General features: G+C 42.4%; 3 protein-coding genes across 3 annotated transcripts in view; 2 read left to right on the top strand and 1 right to left on the bottom strand.

The window, feature by feature from the left end:
- Nucleotides 1-37: 37 nt before the first annotated feature.
- On the bottom strand, nt 38-11,788 carry LOC139534650 (adapter SH3BGRL-like). The gene is made up of 5 exons (XM_071333960.1): nt 11,623-11,788; nt 5,302-5,443; nt 3,705-3,890; nt 3,367-3,447; nt 38-1,991 (listed from the first exon to the last, which is right to left on the bottom strand). Exons 1-5 carry the CDS (start codon nt 11,625-11,627, stop codon nt 1,956-1,958), a joined length of 450 nt encoding a protein of 149 aa, XP_071190061.1. The 5' UTR covers nt 11,628-11,788; the 3' UTR covers nt 38-1,955.
- On the top strand, nt 6,048-9,227 carry hmgn7 (high mobility group nucleosomal binding domain 7). The gene is made up of 6 exons (XM_071333973.1): nt 6,048-6,232; nt 7,086-7,112; nt 7,396-7,425; nt 7,975-8,022; nt 8,203-8,319; nt 8,516-9,227. The coding sequence occupies exons 1-6, from the start codon at nt 6,218-6,220 to the stop codon at nt 8,543-8,545; spliced, it is 267 nt and encodes an 88-aa protein (XP_071190074.1). The 5' UTR covers nt 6,048-6,217; the 3' UTR covers nt 8,546-9,227.
- LOC139534624 (bromodomain and WD repeat-containing protein 3-like) overlaps nt 11,274-25,033 on the top strand; it is a 67,644-nt gene continuing 53,884 nt past the window's right edge. Inside the window, exons 1-15 of the mRNA XM_071333904.1 lie at nt 11,274-11,456; nt 11,612-11,670; nt 11,765-11,794; nt 11,982-12,041; nt 22,162-22,312; nt 22,472-22,570; nt 22,698-22,858; nt 22,973-23,194; nt 23,512-23,612; nt 23,745-23,815; nt 23,994-24,094; nt 24,227-24,267; nt 24,356-24,460; nt 24,561-24,711; nt 24,852-24,986. Of these exons, the coding sequence (XP_071190005.1) occupies nt 11,423-11,456; nt 11,612-11,670; nt 11,765-11,794; nt 11,982-12,041; nt 22,162-22,312; nt 22,472-22,570; nt 22,698-22,858; nt 22,973-23,194; nt 23,512-23,612; nt 23,745-23,815; nt 23,994-24,094; nt 24,227-24,267; nt 24,356-24,460; nt 24,561-24,711; nt 24,852-24,986 (1,521 nt within the window). The 5' untranslated portion in view covers nt 11,274-11,422. The remainder of the gene's footprint in view (nt 11,457-11,611; nt 11,671-11,764; nt 11,795-11,981; nt 12,042-22,161; nt 22,313-22,471; nt 22,571-22,697; nt 22,859-22,972; nt 23,195-23,511; nt 23,613-23,744; nt 23,816-23,993; nt 24,095-24,226; nt 24,268-24,355; nt 24,461-24,560; nt 24,712-24,851; nt 24,987-25,033) is intronic.

The raw sequence follows: 25,033 nt of genomic DNA, 5'->3' as shown, positions 1-25,033 counted from the left end.
GCCGATGCTGGAAGAAATGGACCAAAGCGCAGCGTGGTGAGCGTACATTACTTTTTATTTTGGAATGACGCCAACAAAAACAATAAACAATACAAAACGACCGTGAAGCTTAAGGGCTATAGTGCCACAAACAAAGACAACTTCCCACAACGAAAGGAGGGCAAAAGGGCTACCTAAGTATTGTTCCCAATCAGAGACAACGATAGACAGCTGTCCCTGATTGAGAACCATACCCGGCCAAAACATAGAAATAAAGAAACATAGAAAACAAAACATAGAATGCCCACCCCAAATCACACCCTGACCAAACCAAATAGAGACATAAAAAGGCTCTCTAAGGTCAGGGCGTGACAATAGGTTTAGGCTACTACATGATGCTGGAATTGTTTCATATATCCATCATGAGGTTGCTACAACATAGCCTATGAATGAAAGTTTACAATGTAGGTGCACAGGCCAAGAGAAAAATTTGAGTAATCAAGGTGACAGACAGTGACACATTTAACACCACCTTGCACACTCTTGCCTGCATCTAGCTAATCTAGGGTGTAATCATTAGTCCAACAGTTACAAATGAGAGTTTCTTTTGGACAAATTCAGGTATGTTTAGCCCCGTTTGGTTCCGTTTAAGAAACGTTTTTCAACAGAATCGACAGAATTAATACACCCCTGATCACATGCATAACACAGTTCACTTTCATAGCAGCCACATACAAACAGCATGACCACATAATTCTTTCTCGCATCTACACGCTCTCCTCCTCTCACCTTTTCCCTTCGTTTGTGGACTTCAGTGCACAACAAATCAGCTGTCTGTGACCAGGCTAAAAAACCTTTCCAAGTCAAACCTTAATATCATAACCACTACACACAGCCTACATCGCTGTCACAATATTAGCTAACGTCATAGTAAACATAGCTACTAGAACTAAGGTGTTAGTAAACCCGCTACGATTATGCAGTACAGTCAGCAAGCAATTTAGCAGTTACACCGGCAGGCCCCGGTGGTAATAAATAAAATAAAAGGCTTGGACTTGGAAGAGTTCCAGTGTTGGATAGCCGTAGCCTGCTAGCTAACATGGCATTCCTGTTTGAGCCGGGTGCTTGAGTAGGCTAAACTAGCTAGCTGCATTCGCTAGCTAAGTGAAAGTTAAAAAAAAAATACTACAAAATATAGCTAGCTCTCGCTCTCTCTTGCTTCTCCTTCAATTTAAAGAAATGAATTTGTTCAAAACTGTTTAACTATAGTCTTTCTCTTCTTGAATCAACTTCACACCACATTTTATGCACTGCAGTGCAAGCTAACTGTAGCTAATGCTTTCAGTACTAGATTCATTCTCTGATCCTTTGATTGGGTGGACAACAAGAGCTCTGATAGGTTGGAGGACTTCTTCCGGAAGTTGTCATAATTACTGTGTACGTCTATGGAGGGGATGAGAACCATGAGCCTCTTAGGTTTTGTATTGAAATCAATGTACCCAGAGGTGGATGGAAACTAGCTGTCTTCCGGCAACACCATTGTGCTACAAGAATAACAAGGAAACTGGTTAAGAAAAAGACTGAGTAGTAAAGTAACACTATTTTATTATCAAATATGAAAAATATCTTGTTGAATTAAATATTCTCATATGTGTAAAGTATGTCTATATGATCTACTAAATGCCTAGTATTTGGGAACTCATTCTGCCTTGATTTCAAAATCATATTGAACACTGGATACTGCCCAGCATTGGCTTGAACTATTGAAACAGTACAAGGTTATCACTTTAAATACATTGTCATACAACACAACATTTGGCCATGCTCCGTTGGTCAATTCGATACCAGTCTGGTTACATTTTACAACAAAATAAAGCTCTATGATTGGTCTGAAGACGTGTACTGGCAGGCTGCTGTAGAGCTGACTGGAAGACGCCAGGAGAGGGCACTGTGGTCCGCTAACCAAAACCATACGGCTACTGTTGCTCCTGTCTGGCCAAGGCCTCTGCTTCCTGTGGGTGGTATGAAAACAGTGCTAAGAAAATGATACAAAACCAGGATTGAGACCAACTGTAATTATGCTTCCACCAAAAGGTTCATGTCATTTTAAAAACACAATTGTGTGTAAGTGTTGTAATGATATAGTACAGTAGTCAACAGAACAGTCTCGACCTGCAGCTTAAAAGCAGGTCAGCATTCATTGCCTCTATATTGTGCAACAGAGCTGTGAAATACATGGTAAAAGAGGAAACACTGCCTGGGAATTGGAAGTAACATGGAGTTCTTACAATTAACTACTCACAACTACTCTGTCCCTGTAGGATCAACAATGATATTGTGAATCAATAACTACTTTGTTATTACGAATCAATATGTATTGCATGCCTCTTTTGTGAGGTATTTATATTTTCCTGGACAAAAAGCAAAACAATCATTAAAGGGGCAATCTGCATTTGCTACATCCATTTTTGGACTTATAAATTAATTATATGTACCTGTTGATTCTTGAAGATTATAATGTATAAATGCCTTATGAGCTTAGATCAATTGTCGTACCCCATCGGAACCCAAAATATAAGCTTGTTTTACTCCAATGTTTGTAAAGAAAGTAAACACTATATAGCCTCAAAACATGGTTAAAACTATAATTTTTGTATCATTGATTGTCAGTCATTGCATCCATACCACTGTCTATGAAATTGAGAGTGGTTATATTTTTCTAGCTCCATCCCTCAGCTTTCTACCGAATCAGCGGAGGGGAGAACACTTTGTTAATGTTGCAACTGCTGATTGCCGCTTTAAAACTCAGTCATTGCATAATGGCCATTTAACATACATTCTGAGACCCCAGAGAGAAGTACTACAGGTAGAAATCTAAATATAAAGCTAAAACCACAGTTGAACCAGATACTAAACATGTGTTCCAACACATGGAGATGAATTGCATAATAACATGCCACAAAAACCTTCCTCCAGAACATGAATTTACATTTCATAATATATCATGAGTGTTAGTCACATGCTTTTGAGCTTATTTTTGGGACAAATGTAACTTATACACTGATTGTGTTGTAGTCTAACTGTGTGGTTGAATATCATTGTCTTACGTCAGACGTCATCACTCTTACGTGACGCTCTTCCCTCAACCGATAGAACAGTTAATTAGGCCACACATACCCATTGGCCAAAAATAGCATTCCAGTCATTTTATAATGGCTGTATACAGCTAAGGCCAGAGGGCAATTTAGGACCATCTTTTATTTTGTAAGCTACAAATTCAGCACTGTAAGGTTCACTTCAAAACAACAAGCAATCAATTAAAAGTAAACGGACTGGTCACTTGTGGTTGTGACATACTTAGTATGTCCATAAGACCATTGTCTTTACCTTGGAGCCTAGAGGGGCTGTTAGGCCCAAAAAGGCATACACTGCGTGCTCCTCACGGGCATCAAAGAAGGCCTCATAGTTCTGTAATGACAATACAAGGGAAGCGGTCTCACTAAGTACGTTTCATTAGGTTATCACACAAATTGTTACAGAAGGTACCGGGCTGTAATATTCTCACAGAGTATGTTGAGAATGTGTACTTTCAATTAGAACAGAATAAATATTAACCAGGCACTCACTATGCAGTTGCAAGCCTACTGTCCTTTGACCTCTCACCATCAGTTCCAGGCAGTAAGCTTCACTACACAGTGATGGGGTCAGTACAGTACAACACTCACCCCACAGTATTGTTCTTCATTAAATATCTGTGGAGGCAGGGGGACACCCGTCGTTGGTCTGAAGTCTTCAGGTACGTTCTCCCTCATCCACTTCCTGTTGTCTTCACTAGTGACGATGTCACACTCCTCAAAGTCAATCTTATTGACAGTAAGGAAACCCATGATGTCTTGCTGCTGCTTCTTAATCTACAGGCAGAGAGGGGATATAGATATACTATGAGTTGTTGTAATAATGATACAATAATAATACAGTTTGGGTGGCGTATGGGGAGATAAGCCTCTATTCACTTTGCAGAGCCTCTGCTGCCAAGCTGCATTCTACATAAGAGCCTGAGGACTGAGACAGACCCAATAAGGCCTCTCCACAACCAGGATCAGCTAAGAAGTCAGGCACAGACCAAATATGGCAGCAGGATGAGAGCCCAGTGTTCCCATGCTACCACTTATGTTCTGTCTAAACTGTGCTGCATGACTTTAGTTAAGAATTAGAGGAAGAATACTTTGGAATATGACATCAAATTATATAGATGAAACATGTTGTCAACTCTTGTACACAAAAACGCCTGGCTTTACAATTAGGTATACATAACAATTTCTCTATGGTCATTGTTGTGACTTGCAAATTCACAGTAAGCAATAATATCTGTCTTTCAGACCAGATAATTCAGGGGTTGGCTGAGGCAGTCGTTCTGTAGCCATTGTGCTTTTTGACTGATTCTTTAGAGGGTGACGTACTGTAATTGGGTGAGGTATGAAGCTCAGACGCCCAAAGACTGATCCTGTCCAGCTATTCTGGCCCAGAACACCCCTGGCAACAGTAGGAGTGTTGTTTTACAGTATGTGGGACAGGAAAATGGAGGAAGGTGGTGGTGAGGGAGTCAACATCTGCTGAGAGAGTCTAATTAAGCCTGACCCCTCACCCTCACCACTTGGACTATAACAGTTGCTTGAAAACATCTGAGATGTTTCACCAAGTGCTTCACCTAAACATTCTTGTCTGCATGCTCACTCATAAAAATACTCCAACACAGATGGGTTTGAGCAGGAGTAAGTGACTGCTATTCCTACAGACAAATATGTGACTATGTCTCCTCTTATATTATACTGTGTTGTACCTGCATTTTAGATACAATACAATCATAGCATTGTGCTAATACTATATTAACACTATGCAAATGAATACAATAATAGTCATGACAAATCAATATCTCCAAAATGGCAGGTCCTCCTTGTTTTAGGGCCATTACAATATGCATTGTCATGCATGAGAAGCCTATAGAATCTAGTGTATTTGTGCAGCTGTCAGTCCCAGCTTCTACTCTATCGCTTGGGACATCCCATGCACCACTTGCAGAACTTTCAAAAGCAAGTTTATGTCGACGCTAATTCAATACTCGATAGAGCCTAATTCATATGATAGTATCTGCGTAGCTACAACAGAGCAATAGCACACTCGTATGAGCCCGCCACACCTACCTAATCATGCAAATACATGTCATTTGAATTCGCTAAGAAAATGAACATAAACTGACTTAATTTTCTTAGCGAATTCAAATGACATGGCTACAAAGCTTACTCAATACTCTAGGTTTCTTACCGCTGTCGATCCAGAGGATGATGCTATAAAGACTTTTATCACCATGGCTGTTTGATTCACTCCCCAAAACCAAGTGAACGGTGCACACCGCACCAACGTCTCCAAATGATCTCGTTCTCTCTCTCGCACTCTCTCTCTCTCTCTGTAACAACAGATGGAAATCAGATATCTAAAAACAATTGGGAATACTATCCCAGAAATGTATTTCCAAAAGCGTTTGACTACGTTCATATTTCTTACGCCAATTTACATAGCACAATAAACACATCTCCCATATATTTAAAGTAAGACTTTTAATAAATATACACTAAATAAAGCAAATAGACATATGCTCTGACATAAGGAAAATACAGTAATACGTTTACAACATACTAGCTACCCAATGTAGGCCTAAACCTGTCTGATAAGAGAATAACGTTATAGCCCTATCAAAAATCCGGGTGATTATTTGGCGGCATTGTTTTTCTTTTTAAGAATAGCCTATTTTGTCTTCCAATATTTTAATGATTTCATCTAATGGTGGCTGTTCAACACTAAGCGCATGGATGCAAGCAGAATTGAAACATTAACGTCTGTGATTTCTTATATTTTCTTGCGCCAGTCCGTGAATAGGGAAGCTGTTACAAATGATAAACACGTCATTCACTTTCCCTAGGAATTTCGCGCGTAAATGAACTACATTGAAAATCTGTTTCTTTTGTGTCACCTTGTGCCATCCTTTGATTGGCCAAGCATAACATCAGTCAACATTTAGCCGCACCTACCCCCACCCCCATCCAACCACTGGGTTTAATGTGCGGTATCTTTACTACAGTATTAATAAGAAGACGTCAGTCTCTGCAAACTGTGAACTCTGAATCACAAAATATAGCTATATCTTTAGTTTCTATTAAAGAAGAAAACCTACAAATCCAACATGCCCAAGAGAAAGGTATGTAGAGAGCCTAGATTACAGTATGCGGATATACTTTTTGCCCTGTATAAATCAGTCTTGATATTATGAAGCCTTCGAGACAACGGAGATTAAATACAAATCTGACGTATGTATTTATGTTCACTCTTGCAAAAAAATCATTTGATATAATTATTAGATTTTTTTGGTTTGCAAAGAGCGTCTTATTTCGCCGAATTTAGAATGTTTTGAGGGATTTCTTGAGAGGCGCACACAATCTTCTGTCTGGTCTGAAGTCAAGCTGGATCTCCATGCTATTGAAACCACAAGCAGCCATGCTTTGCAGTTCCTACCCACATCGCGAACACAGCCAAACAAAACGGGTGCCTTTTGATAGTTAGACCGTGTAAATCTGCATGTAAAGAGTACAGAAAAATAAAGTAAAAACTCTTCCTTTCTTCCTCAATATAATTTAATTCTAAGACCGTCGCAAAAGGGATAATTATAATGTTTTCTTTGTTCACGTTAAATGGGTGCTATTGCGCCTTCTTATCGCCAGGGGGCGGAACACAGTTGATTCTGCCCCTCCCCCTAAAATACATTTGGTGAAAACAGATGAGGACTAATGTCCCAATGAAAAAAAATTACCAGGTCCACTGCTTCTTCTACTCAACGCATAGAATATGAAGCGCAAATCTAGAATGAGTAGAGGCTGGCTGTATAGGCCAAGTGTAGGCTATTGCCAATGTTTGCAAGTGGCTAAATTTCTGTGAACTTGCAGTTACACATTTTAGACAATATTTAAATATTCAGCAATATATATTATGTTTTAGATATGCATGCTATTGTTTCCAATCATTTTGAGTAATGTATTTTTTCATACATTTTGCAGGGAGCCGATGGAGATGTCAAGGAGGAGGTAAGTGATACACACACACAAAGACACACACATGAATATCACCCTTGTAGAATAGGCTACAGGTTGCAATCTTCACCATTATTAAAATCATCACTAGTGATTATTGGTGATGATTTTATCACGTTATTTGCTCGTAAAAACCTGAAAATATTAAATTTGTTGAAAAGTATAATGCATTCCTGAAATAGTGAAATATTAAATTGTCTGCATTATCATTCAATTCCTTTTAAAATGTTTTAACACACCTTTGATTGAGTAATATTATTCTCTTTTCTTACATTAGCCTTCAAGGAGATCTGCACGGTTGTCATCGGTGAGTACATTTTGTTTCTTTAAAGCTACCTTTTGGAAATGTAATATGTATATAGGCATCAGCACTACTATTTAACCTTTAACTAAAAATAGATTTTCTTCTTTTCAACTATCAAATCAAATCGTATTTGTCACATGCGCCGAATACAACAGGTGTGGACCTTACAGTGAGATGCTTACATACAAGCCCTTAACCAACAATGCAGTTTTAAGAAAATACCCCCAAAAAGTAAGAGGTAAAATAACAAATAATTAAAGAGCAGCAGTAAAAGAACAATAGCGGGGCTATATACAAGGGGTACCGGTACAGAGTCAATGTGCAAGGGCACCAGTGTCGAGGTAATTGAGGTAATATGTACATGTAGGTAGAGTTATTAAAGTGACTATGCATAGATAGTAACAGAGTAGCAGTAGCGTAGAAGGGGGGGAAATGCAAATATTCTGGGTTGCCATTTGATAACGTATATATTTTTTGTTCTGTTTCATGGTATGCAATGCATTGTTTTGAGAATCTATTGTATCAATATACTCTTCCTTCTGTATTTTTCAGAAACCAGCCCCTCCCAAACCAGCACCAAAACCAAAAAAGCCAGCTAAAGTAATACTTACCTGTCTTCAACATCTACTCATTCAATATAATTATGCATGTCAGGTGTTTAGCATGTCATGTTGTCTTTTCGGCACATTCACACCCATATTAAGTGTCTAGACAATTACATCATTATGAGGTTCCAGGCAGAGAAGATTTGACAGATATGCATGTAAATTGTCCCCACAGAAAGAAAAAGAAGTGAATGACAAGAAGAAGGAAGACAAGAAGAAGGTGAAGGGAGCAGCAGTCGAGGAGCCTAAAGAGGAGACCCAGTCTGAAAATGGCGAGACCAAGACAGACGAAGTATGTCATGCCATATCACTGATTGTTAATATAAGACTATAATTTTTAATTGGAAGTACTATCTCGAGAATATTGTTTTTATTTAGTTGTATCTTACTATTTCTGGAGGCAAATCCATCTAAAAACATGAATCATTCAGGATTCTCAGTGTCTCACATTGAATAGCTCTCAAGGTCTTACTTTTGTCATCTTACAGGTAGAGACTCCAGAAGAGAAGACTGAGTAGCACCTGTCCTGTTCGTCCAATCTCCTCCCTTGTACCAAGTCTCATGTGTTTTCCCTAAAACCTCCATTACCTTATTAACAGAGGAATATTTTTATCAACAATTTTGTAATTATTGGTACAGGTTTTTAGCACAAAACAAAGCTAAATATGGAAGATTGTTCTGTTGTGCAGTGGTCATATCAAGTGTTTTTAAGCAAACATAATTACGGTTTCGTTTTTTTATTAGTGTTGGTACCTTGTTGGGAGCTCAAAAAATAATGCTGGCTGGCAGACTAATTGCAGGTGGTATAGTATCACATTGTAGGTTTGCCAACTCACAACATTTCACTTTTGTTGGTGGTTGTATTTTTACCCTTGATATGTGCAGTGTTTTTTCTTTATGTGGGGGTTTACTTATTTTCAACGTGAATGTCTGTAAGAGGAATTTAAATATTGAAAAAATATTGAAAACATTCCAGGCTTAATAATGATGTGGGCATAACTGCTTTTGAAATAATCTTGCTCTGAATTATTTTGATGACAAATTATTTTAACGGCAGAAGAGACTTGTTGGAAGTCGCTAATGCTTTTTGAAACAAATGTTGGGATTTTTTATTGAAATATGCCGCCATCTGTTGTGTTCCCACTGAAGTTCTGGATGTCTAATTGGAATTTAATAAAATAGTAATTGGAATTTTCCTCATGAGGTTGCACTCTGTCTCATTACTTTACATGTCCTTATTACTGTATCATTACCATATCATATATAAACAAACAATAATCTTAAACTAATGACTGATGGAAAACTTTTGGTCAGAGGTAGCATTTTGCAACCAACTTTCTGGATTTGGCTAAATGTCTTAGTCACTATTTGCTGACCAAAACTCAAAATTAGAGTAAATGGACCCTAGGTACAACACATGACCAAAAGTATGTGGACACCTGCTCGTCAAACATCTCATTCCAAACTCATGGGCATTAATTTGGACTTGGTCCCCCCTTTGCTGCCCTAACAGCCTCCACTCTTCTGGGAAGGCTTTCCACTAGATGTTAGAACATTGCTGGGGGACTTGTTTCCATTCAGCCACAAGAGCATTAGTGAGGTTGGCCACTGATGTTGGGCGATTAGTTCTGGCTCGCAGTCAGCATTCCAAAGGTGTTCGATGGGGTTGAGGTCAGGGCTCTGTGCAGGCCAGTCAAGTTCTACCACACCGATCTTGAAAAAACATTTCTGTATCGACCTCGCTTTGTGCACAGGAGCATTGCCATGCTCAAACAGGAACGGGCCCTCAAACTGTTGCCTCAAAACTTGAACCACAGAGTCGTCTAGAATGTCATTGTATGCTGTAGCATTAAGATTTCCCTTCACTGGAACTAAGGGGCCTAGCCCGAACCATGAAAAACAGCCCTAGACCATTATTCCTCCTCTACCCAACTTTACAGTTGGCACTATGCATTGGGGCAAGTAGCGTTCTGGCATCCACCAAACCCAGATTCGCCTGTCGGACTGCCAGATGGTGAAGCGTGATTCATCACTCCAGAGAACGCGTTTCCAGAGTACAATGACAGCAAGCTTTACACCACTCCAGCCGACCCTTGGCAAAGTGCATGGTGATCTTAGGCTTGTCTGCGGCTGCTCTGCCATGGAAATCAATTTCATGAGGCTCCAGACAAACAGTTATTGTGCTGACGTTGCCTCCAGAGACAGTTTGGAACTCGGAGTTGCAACCCAGGACAGACAATTTTTACGCGCTTCAGCCCTCGGCGGTCCCGTTCTGTGAGCTTGTGTGGCCTACCACCTCGCGGCTGAGCCGTTGTTGCTCCTAGACGTTTCCACTTCACAATAACAGCGCTTACAGTTGACCGGGGCAGCTCTAGCAAGGCAGAAATTTAACGAACTGACTTGTTGGAAAAGTGGCATCCTGTGACGGTGCCACGTTGAAAGTCACTGAGCTCGTCAGTAAGGCCATTCTACTGCCAGTGCTTGTCTATGGAGATTGCATGGCTGTGTGCTCGATTTTATACACCTTTCAGCAACGGGTGTGGCTGAAATAGCCGAATCCACAAATGTTAAGGGTGTCCACATAATTTTTTTGATATATAGTGTATCATGCCAGCTTACTTGTAGAGCCTACAAATCACCACAAAGACATGATCATCTGTCTTGCAAAAGCATGCAATTTTTCAGCTCTAAACATAAAAAATTGTTTGACTTGCAAATTGGTAACCTTGCTCTAACTAGGCCAAAGTAGTGTTTGGCAGTACCCATTGCAAGGGCATTATTTTTGCCATATGGTAAGTTTTGTGCTTGTCTGAAAATAACCCTATAGTTGCAAGTTGCAACTCAATTTTAATATTTGGAAGTACATAGTCTGAAAGTGAAGGCAAAACATTAGATCAACATCCATGAAATCTCATCAGCAGAATATAATAGGCCTTACTTGTTTGTCATTTCAAATATACAATCTCAATACCCCAGAATATGCTCTACTCTCAGACAAATAAATTGAGGTCGATGAAAACAACTTTGATATCTACAAATATGTCCTCAATAAAAGGTCTCTGTCCTGGGCTCGATTTCCCAATTGCATTTTAAGGATAAATTAGTCTTTAGAACCATAACAATGAACTGAGCCGTAAGATGCTTTTGGGAAACCGGGCCTAGTACTGTATGACCCACTATATGGTATGACCTCCTCACCAAAACCAGGTGGTATGGCCACCAGGTGGCTCGTGCTGGAATTGCACATTTGCTGTCATTGGTCGCGGGAGGGCGCTAACAAAGCTGTGAGATAGCTTGAGAAAGGAAAAGGCCAAACGCTGGGAAGCAATTCAAGTGGCTATTTTCCAAATACACCTAAACATTAGTGAATCAAATGTCGATGTTCTTATCAAGTGATGGCAGAAGAACAGTGTTCACAAATCGAAGCTGGTGAGTGTTAAGTGTCTAGCTATTTCTCTATTTAAAATATTAACGCAAACACAGTTTAGGTCTTGAGTCAGTTAGCCTAGCTATCTAGTAGTTAGCATAGCTGTCTAGCTTAGCAAGCTATTGAATGGCTTAATAATGCGCCTCTCTATTTTCAGAATTGTATTACCTCATTGCCAGATTTCTCCAGTCGGGACCGTGTAAAAAATCGGCACAGGTAGGAATGACAAGTTATATCAATAACTTTAACTACAATTGCTATCTGTCTAAATATCTCAATGTGTGCTAAAGACTAGCAACTCTCTCCATAGATCCTGGTTGAGGAACTGGAAGAGTATGAGGTAAGCTGCGCCCGCTCTCGTCTATATTAGCTTGTTCCCAGGTCTCGTTTCCGCGATATTGGGGCGCTTTCTACTTTTATTGGTATGGTGTACTTTGTTATTGATAGAGGCATGAACAATACGGCAAATGCATTATTGTATTTATTGAGTTTTGATGCATTTATCTAACCGCGTGTCTTCCGTTTAGTTGATCCCGAAACGATGGAGTTGGGACGGCAAACAATACAAACGAAACTTCCAAGACTGGGTGAGTGTTATTATAATAAGTTCATAACCGGCTATCCAATCAATCGTGTAACTTTTGATTGCGAGAATACATTTGTATATCAATATTTTGTCGGCTTTCAAATGTTTTGGTTCAGTTGGATGATAGTTATTTTTAAACCATCTGTGCGTTTGAGTAAAAGCCGGCATTTGATTACTTAAAATTAATATTTGGTCAGGAATTATAGCCGTGTTGTGTGTGGGCAGAGAGGAGGGGTAAACAGATTGAGGCTGTACAAAGGCTTGGGAAACGTCCATCTTACCAGACAGCCAATGAAATAGCAGTTAAGGCGTCCGCATGCTTCTTCCGAAACAATTCTTGCATATATTATGACGACATTTTGTGACGTTTTGGTATCGGCAAGGTTTTTTTTCGGCTTTTCGTGCACAGGACATATTTTTTTCTCGAGGCAAACCGAATGGTGCTTTCAGGACAAAGTAGGGAACATTATGACGTCAGGGGTTTTTAGGTCGGAGCTCTAGAAAGATGCCCTATTTCCTGACTTGGAATTCCGAGTTTGTTGACCGTACAAAACGATTTTCCAAATCGGAGCACGTTTTTTCCCAAGTACCCAGTTGTTTTGAATGCTCGGTAGTCGGAGTGTTCCGAGCTCCCAATTGTTTTGAACGCAGCAGAAGTTCGGTCAGGGAAATCTAGGCCCCTTTGTCAGAGATTGGTCAACAGTGGGGATTATTCAATTAAGTGTTTGTCATTGAGTGAGAGAACTCGTTTTCATGCACGTTTTTTCACTTGAGAAATACTGCACCAAACATCTTAGCTAGATGTAAAATTGCGCAACTAAGAGCTCTGCAAAAACGTCAAAATGAATGACAGATTTCTTGAGTTATTTTTGATTAATTAGGCCTATACTAGCTAGGGCGTCTCATGATGGACAAACGGCACTATTGCAGCTTTTTTCAAAATTTTCATGCGAAGGTCTTTTAATATTTGAAGGGAGTATACAAGGCACAAATGTTCACTTAGCACAGCCGAGTTCTGCTAGGCGCAAACCGAACCTAGTATGCAGAGCCTTTACTATTTGAGACAGCTGGGAGAAGGAAGGTGATTCAAAATCAAATAAAATTTTATTTGTCACATACACATGGTTAGCAGATGTTAATGCGAGTGTAGCGAAATGCTTGTGCTTCTAGTTCCGACAATGCAGTAATAACCAACGAGTAATCTAACCTAACAATTCCACAACTACTACCTTATACACACAAGTGTAAAGGGATAAAGAATATGTACATAAAGATATATGAATGAGTGATGGTACAGAACGGTATAGGCAAGATGCAGTAGATGGTATCGAGTACATATGAGATGAGTAATGTAGGGTATGTAAACATAAAAGTGCATAGTTTAAAGTGGCTAGTGATACATGTATTACATAAAGATGGCAAGATGCAGTAGATGATATAGAGTACAGTATATACATTATATTAAGTGGCATTGTTTAAAGTGGCTAGTGATACATTTTTGATCAATTTCCATTATTAAAGTGAGCTGGAGTTGAGTCAGTATGTTTGCAGCAGCCACTCGATGTTAGTGGTGGCTGTTTAACAGTATGATAGCCTTGAGATAGAAGCTGTTTTTCAGTCTCTCGGTCCCTGCTTTGATGCACCTGTACTGACCTCGCCTTCTGGATGATAGCGGGGTGAACAGGCAGTGGCTCGGGTGGTTGTTGTCCTTGATGAGCTTTATGGCCTTCCTGTGACATCGGGTGGTGTAGGTGTCCTGGAGAGCAGGTAGTTTGCCCCCAGTGATGCGTTGTGCAGACCTCACTACCCTCTGGAGAGCCTTAACGTTGTGGGTGGAGCAGTTGCCGTACCAGGCGGTGATACAGCCCGACAGGATGCTCTCGATTGTGCATCTGTAGAAGTTTGTGAGTGCTTTTGGTGACAAGTCGAATATCTTCAGCCTCCTGAGGTTGAAGAGGCGCTGCTGCGCCTTCTTCACAACGCTGTCTGTGTGGGTGGACCAATTCAGTTTGTCCGTGATGTGTACACCGAGGAACTTAACTTTCCACCTTCTCCACTACTGTCCCGTCGATGTGGATAGGGGGTGCTCCCTCTGCTGTTTCCTGAAGTCCACAATCATCTCCTTTGTTTTGTTGACGTTGAGTGTGAGGTTATTTTCCTGACACCATACTCCGAGGGCCCTCACCTCCTCCCTGTAGGCCGTCTCGTCGTTGTTGATAATCAAGCCTACCACTGTAGTGTCGTCCGCAAACTTGATGATTGAGTTGGAGGCGTGCATGGCCACGCAGTCGTGGGTGAACAGGGAGTACAGGAGAGGGCTCAGAACGCACCCTTGTGGGGCCCCAGTGTTGAGGATCAGCGGGGTGGAGATGTTGTTACCTACCCTCACCACCTGGGGATGGCCCGTCAGGAAGTCCAGTACCCAGTTGCCCAGCTGCACAGGGCGGGGTCGAGACCCAGGGTCTCGAGCTTGATGACGAGTTTGGAGGGTACTATGGTGTTAAATGCTGAGCTGTAGTTGATGAACAGCATTCTCACATAGGTATTCCTCTTGTCCAGATGGGTTAGGGCAGTGTGGTTGCGATTGCGTCGTCTGTGAACCTATTGGGGCGGTAAGCAAATTGGAGTGGGTCTAGGGTGTCAGGTAGGGTGGAGGTGATATGGTCCTTGACTAGTCTCTCAAAGCACTTCATGATGACGGAAGTGAGTGCTACGGTGCGGTAGTCGTTTAGCTCAGTTACCTTAGCTTTCTTGGGAACAGGAACAATGGTGGCCCTCTTGAAGCATGTGGGAACAGCAGACTGGGATAAGGATTGATTGAATATGTCTGTAAACACACCAGCCAGCTGGTCTGCGCATGCTCTGAGGACGCGGCTGGGGATGCCGTCTGGGCCTGCAGCCTTGCGAGGGTTAACACGTTTAAATGTTTTACTCACGTCGGCTGCAGTGAAGGAGAGTCCGCAGGTTTTGGTAGCAGGCCTTGTCAGTGGCACTGTATTGTCCTCAAAGCGAGCAAAGAAGTCATTTAGTCTGTCTGGGAGCAAGACATCCTGGTCCGCGACGGGGCTGGTTTTCTTTTTGTAATCCGTGATTGACTGTAGACCCTGCCACATACAGTGGGGCAAAAAAGTATTTAGTCAGCCACCAATTGTGCAAGTTCTCCCACTTAAAAATATGAGAGAGGCCTGTAATTTTCATCATAGGTCCACTTCAACTATGACAGACAAAATGAGGGGGAAGAAATCCAGAAAATCACATTGTAGGATTTTTAATGAATTTATTTGCAAATTATGGTGGAAAATAAGTATTTGGTCAATAACAAAAGTTTATCTCAATACTTTGTTATATACCCTTTGTTGGCAATGACAGAGGTCAAACGTTTTCTGTAAGTCTTCACAAGGTTTTCACACACTGTTGCTGGTATTTTGGCTCATTCCTCCATGCAGATCTCCTCTAGAGCAGTGATGTTTTGGGGCTGTTGCTGGGCAACACGGACTTTCAACTCCCTCCAAAGATTTTCTATGGGGTTGAGATCTGGAGACTGGCTAGGCCACTCCAGGACCTTGAAATGCTTCTTACGAAGCCACTCCTTCGTTGCCCGGGCGGTGTGTTTGGGATCATTGTCATGCTGAAAGACCCAGCCACGTTTCATCTTCAATGCCCTTGCTGATGGTAGGCTTTGTTACATTGGTCCCAGCTCTCTGCAGGTCATTCACTAGGTCCCCCCGTGTGGTTCTGGGATTTTTGCTCACCGTTCTTGTGATCATTTTGACCCCACGGGGTGAGATCTTGCGTGGAGCCCCAGATCGAGGGAGATTATCAGTGGTCTTGTATGTCTTCCATTTCCTAATAATTGCTCCTACAGTTGATTTCTTCAAACCAAGCTGCTTACCTATTGCAGATTCAGTCTTCCCAGCCTGGTGCAGGTCTACAATTTTGTTTCTGGTGTCCTTTGACAGCTCTTTGGTCTTGGCCATAGTAGAGTTTGGAGTGTGACTGTTTGAGGTTGTGGACAGGTGTCTGTCATACTGATAACAAGTTCAAACAGGTGCCATTAATACAGGTAACGAGTGGAGGACAGAGGAGCCTCTTAAAGAAGAAGTTACAGGTCTGTGAGAGCCAGAAATCTTGCTTGTTTGTAGGTGACCAAATACTTATTTTCCACCATAATTTGCAAATAAATTCATTAAAAATCCTACAATGTAATTTTCTGGATTTTTTCCCCTCATTTTGTCTGTCATAGTTAAAGTGTACCTATGATGAACATTACAGGCCTCTCTCATCTTTTTAAGTGGGAGAACTTGCGCAATTGGTGGCTGACTAAATACTTTTTTGCCCCACTGTACCTCTCGTGTCTGAGCTGTTGAATTGCAACTCTACTTTGTCTCTATACTGACGCTTAGCTTGTTTGATTGCCTTGCGGAGGGAATAGCTACACTGTTTGTATTCGGTCATGTTTCCGGTCACCTTGCCCTGGTTAAAAGCAGTGGTTTGCGCTTTCAGTTTCGCACGAATGCTGCCATCAATCCACGGTTTCTGGTTTGGGAATGTTTTAATAGTTGCTGTCGGTACGACATCGCCGATGCACTTTCTAATGAACTCGCTCACCGAATCAGCGTATTCGTCAATGTTGTTGTTGGACGCAATGCGGAACATATCCCAATCCACGTGATCGAAGCAGTCTTGAAGCGTGGAATCAGATTGGTCGGACCAGCGTTGAACAGACCTGAGTGCGGGAGCTTCTTGTTTTATTTTCTGTCTGTAGGCTGGAAGCAACAAAATGGAGTCGTTGTCAGCTTTCCGAAAGGAGGGCGGGGGAGGGCCTTATATGCGTCGCGGAAGTTAGAATAACAATGATCCAGGGTTTTACCAGCCCTGGTTGCGCAATCGATATGCTGATAGAATTTAGGGAGTCTTGTTTTCAGATTAGTCTTGTTAAAATCCCCAGCTACAATGAATGCAGCCTCAGGATATGTGGTTTCCAGTTTACATAGAGTAAAATAAAGTTTGTTCAGGGCCATCGATGTGTCTGCTTGGGGGGGAATATATACGGCTGTGATTGTAATCGAAGAGAATTTCCTTGGTAGATAACTGCAGTGTGTGTGTTTCCCAAATCAAATTTTATTTATCACATGCGCCGAATACAACCGGGTTAGACCTTACAGTGAAATGCTTACTTACAAGCTCTTAACCAACAATGCAGTTTTACTGAAATACCAACAACAAAAAGGAAGAGTTGATGATGATGATGATAATAATAACAAATAATTAAAGAGCACTAGTAAAATAACAATAGTGGGGCTATGTACAGGGGGTACCGGTGTTGAGGTAATATGTACATGTAGGTAGAGTTATTAAAGTGACTGCATAGATAATGATAGAGAGGAGGGGGGGACAATGCAAATAGTTTTGGGTAGCCATTTGATTAGATGTTCAGGAGTCTTATGGCTTGGGGGTAGAAGCTGTTTAGAAGCCTCTTGGACCTAGACTTGGCGCTCCGGTACCGCTTGCCGTGCAGTAGCAGAGAGAACAATCTATGACTAGGATGGCTGGAGTCTTTGACGCCTGGTACAGGGGTCCTGGATGGCAGGAAGCTTGGCCCCGGTGATGTACTGAGCCATACGCACTACCCTCTGTAGTGCCTTGCAGTCGGAGGCTGAGCAATTGCCATACCAGGCAGTGATGCAACCCGTCAGGATGCTCTCGATGGTGCAACTAAAACCTTTTGAGGATCTGAAGACCCATGCCAAATATTTTCAGTCTCCTGAGGGGGATTAGGTTTTGTCGTGCCCTCTTCACCACTGTCTTGGTGTGCTTAGTGTGTTAGTTTGTTGGTGATGTGGACGCCAAGGAGCTTGAAGCTCTCAACCTGCTCCACTACAGCCCCGTCGACTAGAATGGGGGCGTGCTCGGTCCTCCTTTTACTGTAGTCCACAATCATCTCCTTTGTCTTGATCACGTTGAGGGAGAGGTTGTTGTCCTTGCACCACACGGTCAGGTCTCTGACCTCCTCCCTATAAGCTGTCTCATCGTTGTCGGTGATCAGGCCTACCACTGTTGTCATCAGCAAACTTAATGATGGTGTTGGAGTCATGCCTGGCTGTGCAGTCATGAGTGAACAGGGAGTACAGGAGGGGACTGAGCAAACCAATAATTCCTATGATTAATAGTGTTAAACAGTGTTAAATAACACTGAAAACAATATTTGTTTGTGAAAATGTTTCATTTTGTCATTATAACAAGGTTGGTAGCAACATTTGAAAATCATTGTGGAAATCAGTTAAAATCAAATTGTCATATGCTTCGTAAACAACAAGTGTTGACTAACTGCTTTCTTATGGGCCCTTCCCAACAACTAAGAGAAATAATAACACAAGGAATAAATACACAATGAGTAACGATAACTTAGCTATGTACACGGGGTACCAGTACCGAGTCAATGTGCAGGGGTACGAGGTAATTGAGGTAGATACACTACTGTTCAAAAGTTTGGGGTCACTTAGAAATGTTCTTGTTTTTGAAAGAAAAAAAGTTCATTAAAATAACATAAAAATGATCAGAAATACAGTGAGGCATTGTTAATGTTGTAAATGACTATTGTAGCTCGAAACTGCTTTTTTGTAAATGTATATTTATGGAATATCTACATAGGCGTACAGAGGCCCATTATCAGCAACCATCTCTCCTGTGTTCCAATGGCATGTTGTGTTAGCTAATCCAAGTTTATAATTTTAAAAGGCTAATTGATCATTAGAAAACCCTTTTGCAATTATGTTACCACAGCTGAAATCTGTTGATCTGCTTAAAGAAGCAATTAAACTGGCCTTCAGACTAGTTGGACTAGTTGGAGCATCAGCATTTGTGGGTTCGATTACAGGCTCAAAATGGCCAGAAACAAATAACTTTATTCTGAAACTCGTCAGTCTATTCTTGTTCTGAGAAATGAAGGCTATTCCATGTGAGAAGTTGCCAAGAAACTGAAGATCTCATACAACGCTGTGTACTACTCCCTTCACAGAACAGTGCAAACTGGCTCTAACCAGAATAGAAAGAGGAGTGGGAGGCCCCGGTGCACAACTGAGCAAGAGGACAAGTACATTAGTGTCTAGTTTGAGAAACAGACACCTCACAACTCCTCAACTGGCAGCTTCAATAAATAGTACCCGCAAAACACAAGTCTCAACATCAACTCTTCCCTTCTGCACACACTTGAACAAATCTTTTACATTTATGACACTGAAGGTGCTTGTGCACAAAAGCTCTTACAGGGTATCTCATGAATCTTAACTTTATATGAGAAGGGAGAGACTCTTCATAAAAGAACAGTAGCATGGATTAAGTGAATTTCTTTTCTCCGTCCATCATACAGGTCAGTCGACATGCACCAACCACTCCATCAATGTCTTCAGTTATATCCTCTGCTTTTACTGCTTGTGCCACCCCAGAAATAACCCCCATGATAGGTGCCCGGCTATGAAAATCCAAACAGGATTTTCCACTCCGGTATCATTTTGAGTCTTAAAACACGCTTCTTCTGCTCTGCAGACACACACGAAAAATCTAAATAAGAACACTTCTTGAGACCCTCACCGACTCCACACTTTCCTCCAACACATTCCAGATTTTCCTGGAGATGTTAAATGGATTTCCTAAGTAGCATTGATCCAAAACCCTCACTAAAAAACATCTAGTGGTTTCCTATTTTACAACACAGCTTTACATCTCTTGTTTCTCCTTTTCTTCGCCACTGTAACACACTCATTCTCACTTTCCGCCATCTTCTCCTCAGAGCCCTTCCAGGAACCATTTCCTTGTTTGACCGCTAGGTTTTATGGGTATTATGACTCTGGTACTCCTATAGAGGTCCTGGATGGCAGCGGCTCGGCCCCACTGCTGTACTGGGCCATATGTACTACCCTTTGTAGGCTTTGTGGTCGAATGCCAAGTATGTCTCATACCAAGCGGTGATGCAGCCAGTCAAGATGCTCTCAATAGTGCAGCTGTAAAACTTTTGAGGATCTAAGGGCCCTTGCCAAATCTTTTCAACCTCCTGAGGGGTAAGAGATATTGCCTTCTTCACGACTGTTGGTGTGTGTTGACCATGATAATTCCTTAGTGATGACACAGGAACTTGAAGCTCTCACTACAGCCCCTTAAATGTAGATTGGGGCATGCTCTGCCCTCCGTTCCCTGTAGTCGATGATCAAATCCTTTGTCTTGCTGACGTTGAGGGAGAAGGTGTTGTCCTGACACCACACTGACCGGTCACTGACCTCCCTAAAGGCTGTCTGATCGGTGATCTGGCCAACCACTGTCGTGTCATCAGCAAACTTAACGATGGTGTTGGAGTCAAGTGTCGCCACGCAGTCGTGGGTGAACAGAAGGTACAGGAGGGGATGTTCCAGCTCAAGTCGACTACAAAACCCACAATGTAATGCTCTCTCTCTGGGGTGGCTAGCAAACATAGCTACACATAATAATACCAAAGTCAATATCAGCATATGAAGTAGTCTAAAATCACCTAAACAGACTGCACTATCAATATAGGAGATTCTCACTGAGTTCAACTTGCAGTTTGCCCCTGCCCAGATGTGAGTGCAAATTACTTTGCTATAACAACAATGGCCCTTTCGCAAATTTCTCAGACGCGCATTGCGAGATGGTACTTGAAAGAGAAAATTTGTTGAATAATTTGGTAAAATGCCGAAGAATGGGACATGTAGCTGCTCAGTGTTAAGGAAAGAAAATATGTGCCAAGTGTGGAGGGGCACATGATTATAGTGATTGAGGAAGCAATGTGAAGGTTAGTGCTGTAATTGTGGAGGAGAACACAGTGCAGCATTTACTGAATGCCAGGTACAGAGAGAGGTATAGAGATATAGGATCAGTCATCATGTATCATATGCAGAGGCCGTAAAACCGATTGGATGTTTCTGTAGTAAGTGGAGCTACTGTCGGTGAAGTTATTAGGGAATTATTTGTTTATTTTCGGCAGATCATGATTTATCGTACATTGCAGCACAGTAGGTGGCAGCATGCACTTAAACAATTATTTGCGGACCGCCATGATATCATAGAATAATATTTTTTAAATTTAACCTTTATTTAATTGTGGGGCAGCAGGTACCCTAGTGGTTAGAGCGTTGTACTATCGATTCCCCGAGCTTACAAGGTAAAAATCTGTCGTTCTGCCCCTGAACAAGGCACCCACTGTTCCTAGGTCGTCAATGAAAATAAGAATTTGTTCTTAACTGACTTGCCTAGTTAAATAAAGGTTTAAAAAAAATAACATTTTGGCAAGACAGTTAAGAACAAATTCTTATTTACAATGACTGCCAAACCAGGACGACACTGGGCCAATTGTACGCCGCCCTATGGGACTCCCGATCACGGCCAGTAGTGATACAGCCTAGGATCGAACCCGGGTCTGTAGTGACGCCTCTAGCACTGCGATGCAGTGCCTTAGACTGCTGCGCCACTCAGGATCCCCTAAAAAGAATTTGGTACACTGTTTGGATTGAGCACATCTAAGCAAAATATATGTACTTGGTCATGGCGATTATAAACGGGTGGATGTGTTCTAGACAGTATGCCCATACCATCTGTTGGCTGATTTGACCATCTCTAGGGCAGGTAATTGTTTTAAACGCTTTGTGATAGGGAATAACACACTATCTCCAGTGACGAGAACCATGTAGCTATGACGCGTTCCTACACAATTTCCTGATTTCACAGACGGACTACTTAAAGTTAAATCATGAGAATTGTTTTATTTTACTCACTGATAGGACATGGGTTTTCACCAAATGGACAGGAGTTTCATGATTTTTATTTAATGGGGTGGATTATCCCTTTAATACAGGCAAACAACTGTTTAACTGTGCGTGGCATTTGTGCTTACACTCCACTTTCACCCCTGCCCAGTGTCAGTTTTGGGGGCAGAACATAAAATCTAACTAAAGATGTATTTTGACTTCTAGGTTGTAAATGTAAGTCATTTCAAGTATTAAAGTGTCTAGGGAAACAGTTACATTTTCCCTAATGTTGCTTTGATTACATTTTCCTATTGATTCTGCTCACACAGGTCTATATGATGACTGTTTTCTCTGATGTGTCCACAGGTGATCTTGAACCAGCACATCCCAGCAGACTACCTGCTGAGAGTATGCCAGCAGATTGGTCCTCTCATAGACAAGGAGGCCCCACCTAGCGTCCCTGGGGTCCAGACCCTCCTGGGCTTGGGAAGGCAGTCTTTGCTTCGCACAGCTAAAAGTGAGCGCCCCCCCCCCCTCCCATTCATTGTTTCTTTCTCTTGCCATCAAAGACCAAACAAACTAATGTCATAATCATTGATTACACAGATGCGGAATACATGTCCCAGACTCCCAGGTCATACAGTCTGTAATGCTTTAGAACCATGTGTTCTGTTAGGTTGTAGCCACACAGAATGGAGCGGAACTGCTGTTGCTGCGCTGCACCGGGGTCGCCCCCCAGAACCACCAGTCAGCTTTGGGAAGCCCCCCAGCATCGGTAAGCTGTGCTGTAAAAATAATATTCCTGAAACCTGTAAATGATTGGAAACACTACAGAGCAATACATATTTCATTGTAAATTCCTTTACCTTTGCCCAACTGACCTCTACCCTCTCGCTGTCTAGTGTCCATCATGGGCGCTCGCCAGGCTACTGGCACTGCCCGCTTCGACCATGCCCTGCCGTCCTACACCTACCAGCATATGAAGATGCACAGGCGCATCCTGGGCCACCTGTCCTCTGTGTACTGTGTGGCCTTCGACCGCAGTGGCAGACGGATATTTACGGTAAGAGTCTGACAATAGATGAGAAGATATACCAAAGACAGTTGTTGTCAGTTCCCTCTGAAGTGTGTCAGTCTCTATGCCGCCGGTGTCTCATCATGACCCCTCTCCTTCCAGGGTTCTGATGACTGTCTGGTGAAGATTTGGTCCACGGATGACGGCCGGCTGCTGTCCACCCTGCGTGGCCATGCGGCCGAGATCTCCGACATGGCAGTGAACTACGAGAACACGCTCATAGCCTCGGCCAGCTGTGACAAGGTCATCCGAGTGTGGTGCCTGCGCACCTGCGCCCCCATCACTGTGCTGCAGGGCCATGCAGCCTCCATCACCTCCATTCAGGTCAGGACAGCCCTCAGGACTAAGTAATAGGAACCTAGCTAGTTATATCCTTCATTATTCATTCATGTTAGGTTCACCTAACACCTTTTTTGCACTATTGGTTAGAGCCTGTAAGTAAGCATTTCACTGTAAGGTCTACACCTGTTGTATTTGGCGCACGTGACAAATAAACTTTGATTTGATTCATTTACCTTCTGTGATGTAAAATATCTTGCATGAGGCCATTTTTTTATTATTATTATTATTATTTTTTGCAATTTTGTGACCCTTTCGATTTGAGAAATATCAGTGTGTTTGACACCCCCTGTCCTCCTCAGTTTTGTCCGGCGGTAAAAGGACCGATGCGCTACCTGGCCTCCACTGGCGCAGACGGCATGGTGTGTTTATGGCAATGGCACTCGCTCAGCATGAAGTTTGTGTAAGTGTTGGACAGCGGAGTTTGTCTGAGGCATCCAGGGAGGGATGGCAAGGTGATGGTGTCTTTATTTTCAACAGATCCTTTTTTTGTGGCCTAAGTGACCCTAACCTGTGTTTTCTGTTTCCTCCTCAGTGACCGGCCAGTCAAGTTCATTGAGCGGTCAAGGCCCGGGGTCCAGATTTCCACCTCCTCCTTCAGCTGTGGTAGCTGGCCCCTAATAAACAACATGCATTACATTACAATTCCTCATCACATTTTCACTGAATTATGGAGTTATTTGCAAATTACTATTTGAACAACATGAGTCAAGGTAAAGTTTTCACGAAGCCACAGAACTAGATCAGTTTGTTTAATGTACTTAACTGTTGCTCTTTGAATCAGGTGGGATGTTCCTGGCCACGGGCGGCACTGATCATGTGATCAGGGTGTATTACCTCGGCTCTGAAACACCCATGAAGCTGTCTGAGTTGGATGCTCACATGGTAAGACACAGCAGAGAAGAAGAGAAAAGAGAGCGGAAACAGAAGAATAAATAGTGCTAGATCACAGAGCACTGGTACTGTCAGTTTGTTTCTCACTACTCCTTTTGTTAACTCCTACCTCTCTTCTTCCAGGACAAAGTTGTGGTAGTCCAGTTTTGTAACAACAGTAACAGGTTAGTGTGCACACTTGTCTCTTTACTTTGATAAAAAACTATTTTGATTTGTTGCTGTGTGGGCTCTAACTGCTGTGTCTGTCCCCAGCCTGAGGTTTGTGAGTGGCAGTCGGGACGGCACGGCTAGGATCTGGCATTACCAGCAGCAGGAGTGGAAGAGCATTACTCTGGACATAGCCACCAGACTACCAGGGTAAGACAATGCTGTCTATAATTGTCTGTGCTGCAGCAAATGGGTGTATGAGTTTGTTTGTCTCGTTAGTAAGTGTACTTAACGTATGACTGTGTCACAGGAGTGCTGTTGTGAATGGCGAGGACAAGACCAAGCTGGTGCCGACGATGGTGGCCTGGGACCGCGGTGACCGCACGGTCGTCACAGCGGTCTCTAATTACCTGCTCAAAGTGTGGAGCTCCACCACGGGCCAGCTGCTGCATGTGCTGTCTGTGAGTAGATGTCTCTATCTCCCGTTGGTCTCCTCCGCAAACGGCTGGAGACCTCTGGCTCTGTAGAAAGGCATAAAGCCGTCTGGTCTCTTCAGTGAGTGTGACCTGTTGGGACTGAATGTGTTGTGCTCCTCCTCCAGGGTCATGATGATGAGGTGTTTGTCTTGGAGGCCCACCCATTTGACCGCCGCATCATGCTGTCTGCCGGTCACGACGGCAACATCTACATGTGGGACCTCGCCAAGGGAGCGAAGATCCGCAACTTCTTCAACATGGTGAGAGCCTGACTGCTGTTCCAGTTAGCAAAGGATCTTCATATGTA

This window comes from Salvelinus alpinus, chromosome 1 (assembly GCF_045679555.1).
Source record: "Salvelinus alpinus chromosome 1, SLU_Salpinus.1, whole genome shotgun sequence".
In the NCBI taxonomy this organism is placed as follows: Eukaryota; Metazoa; Chordata; class Actinopteri; order Salmoniformes; family Salmonidae; genus Salvelinus; species Salvelinus alpinus.
The sequence above is the reverse complement of the archived record's forward strand: the minus strand, read 5'-3'. Positions and strand labels throughout refer to the sequence as shown.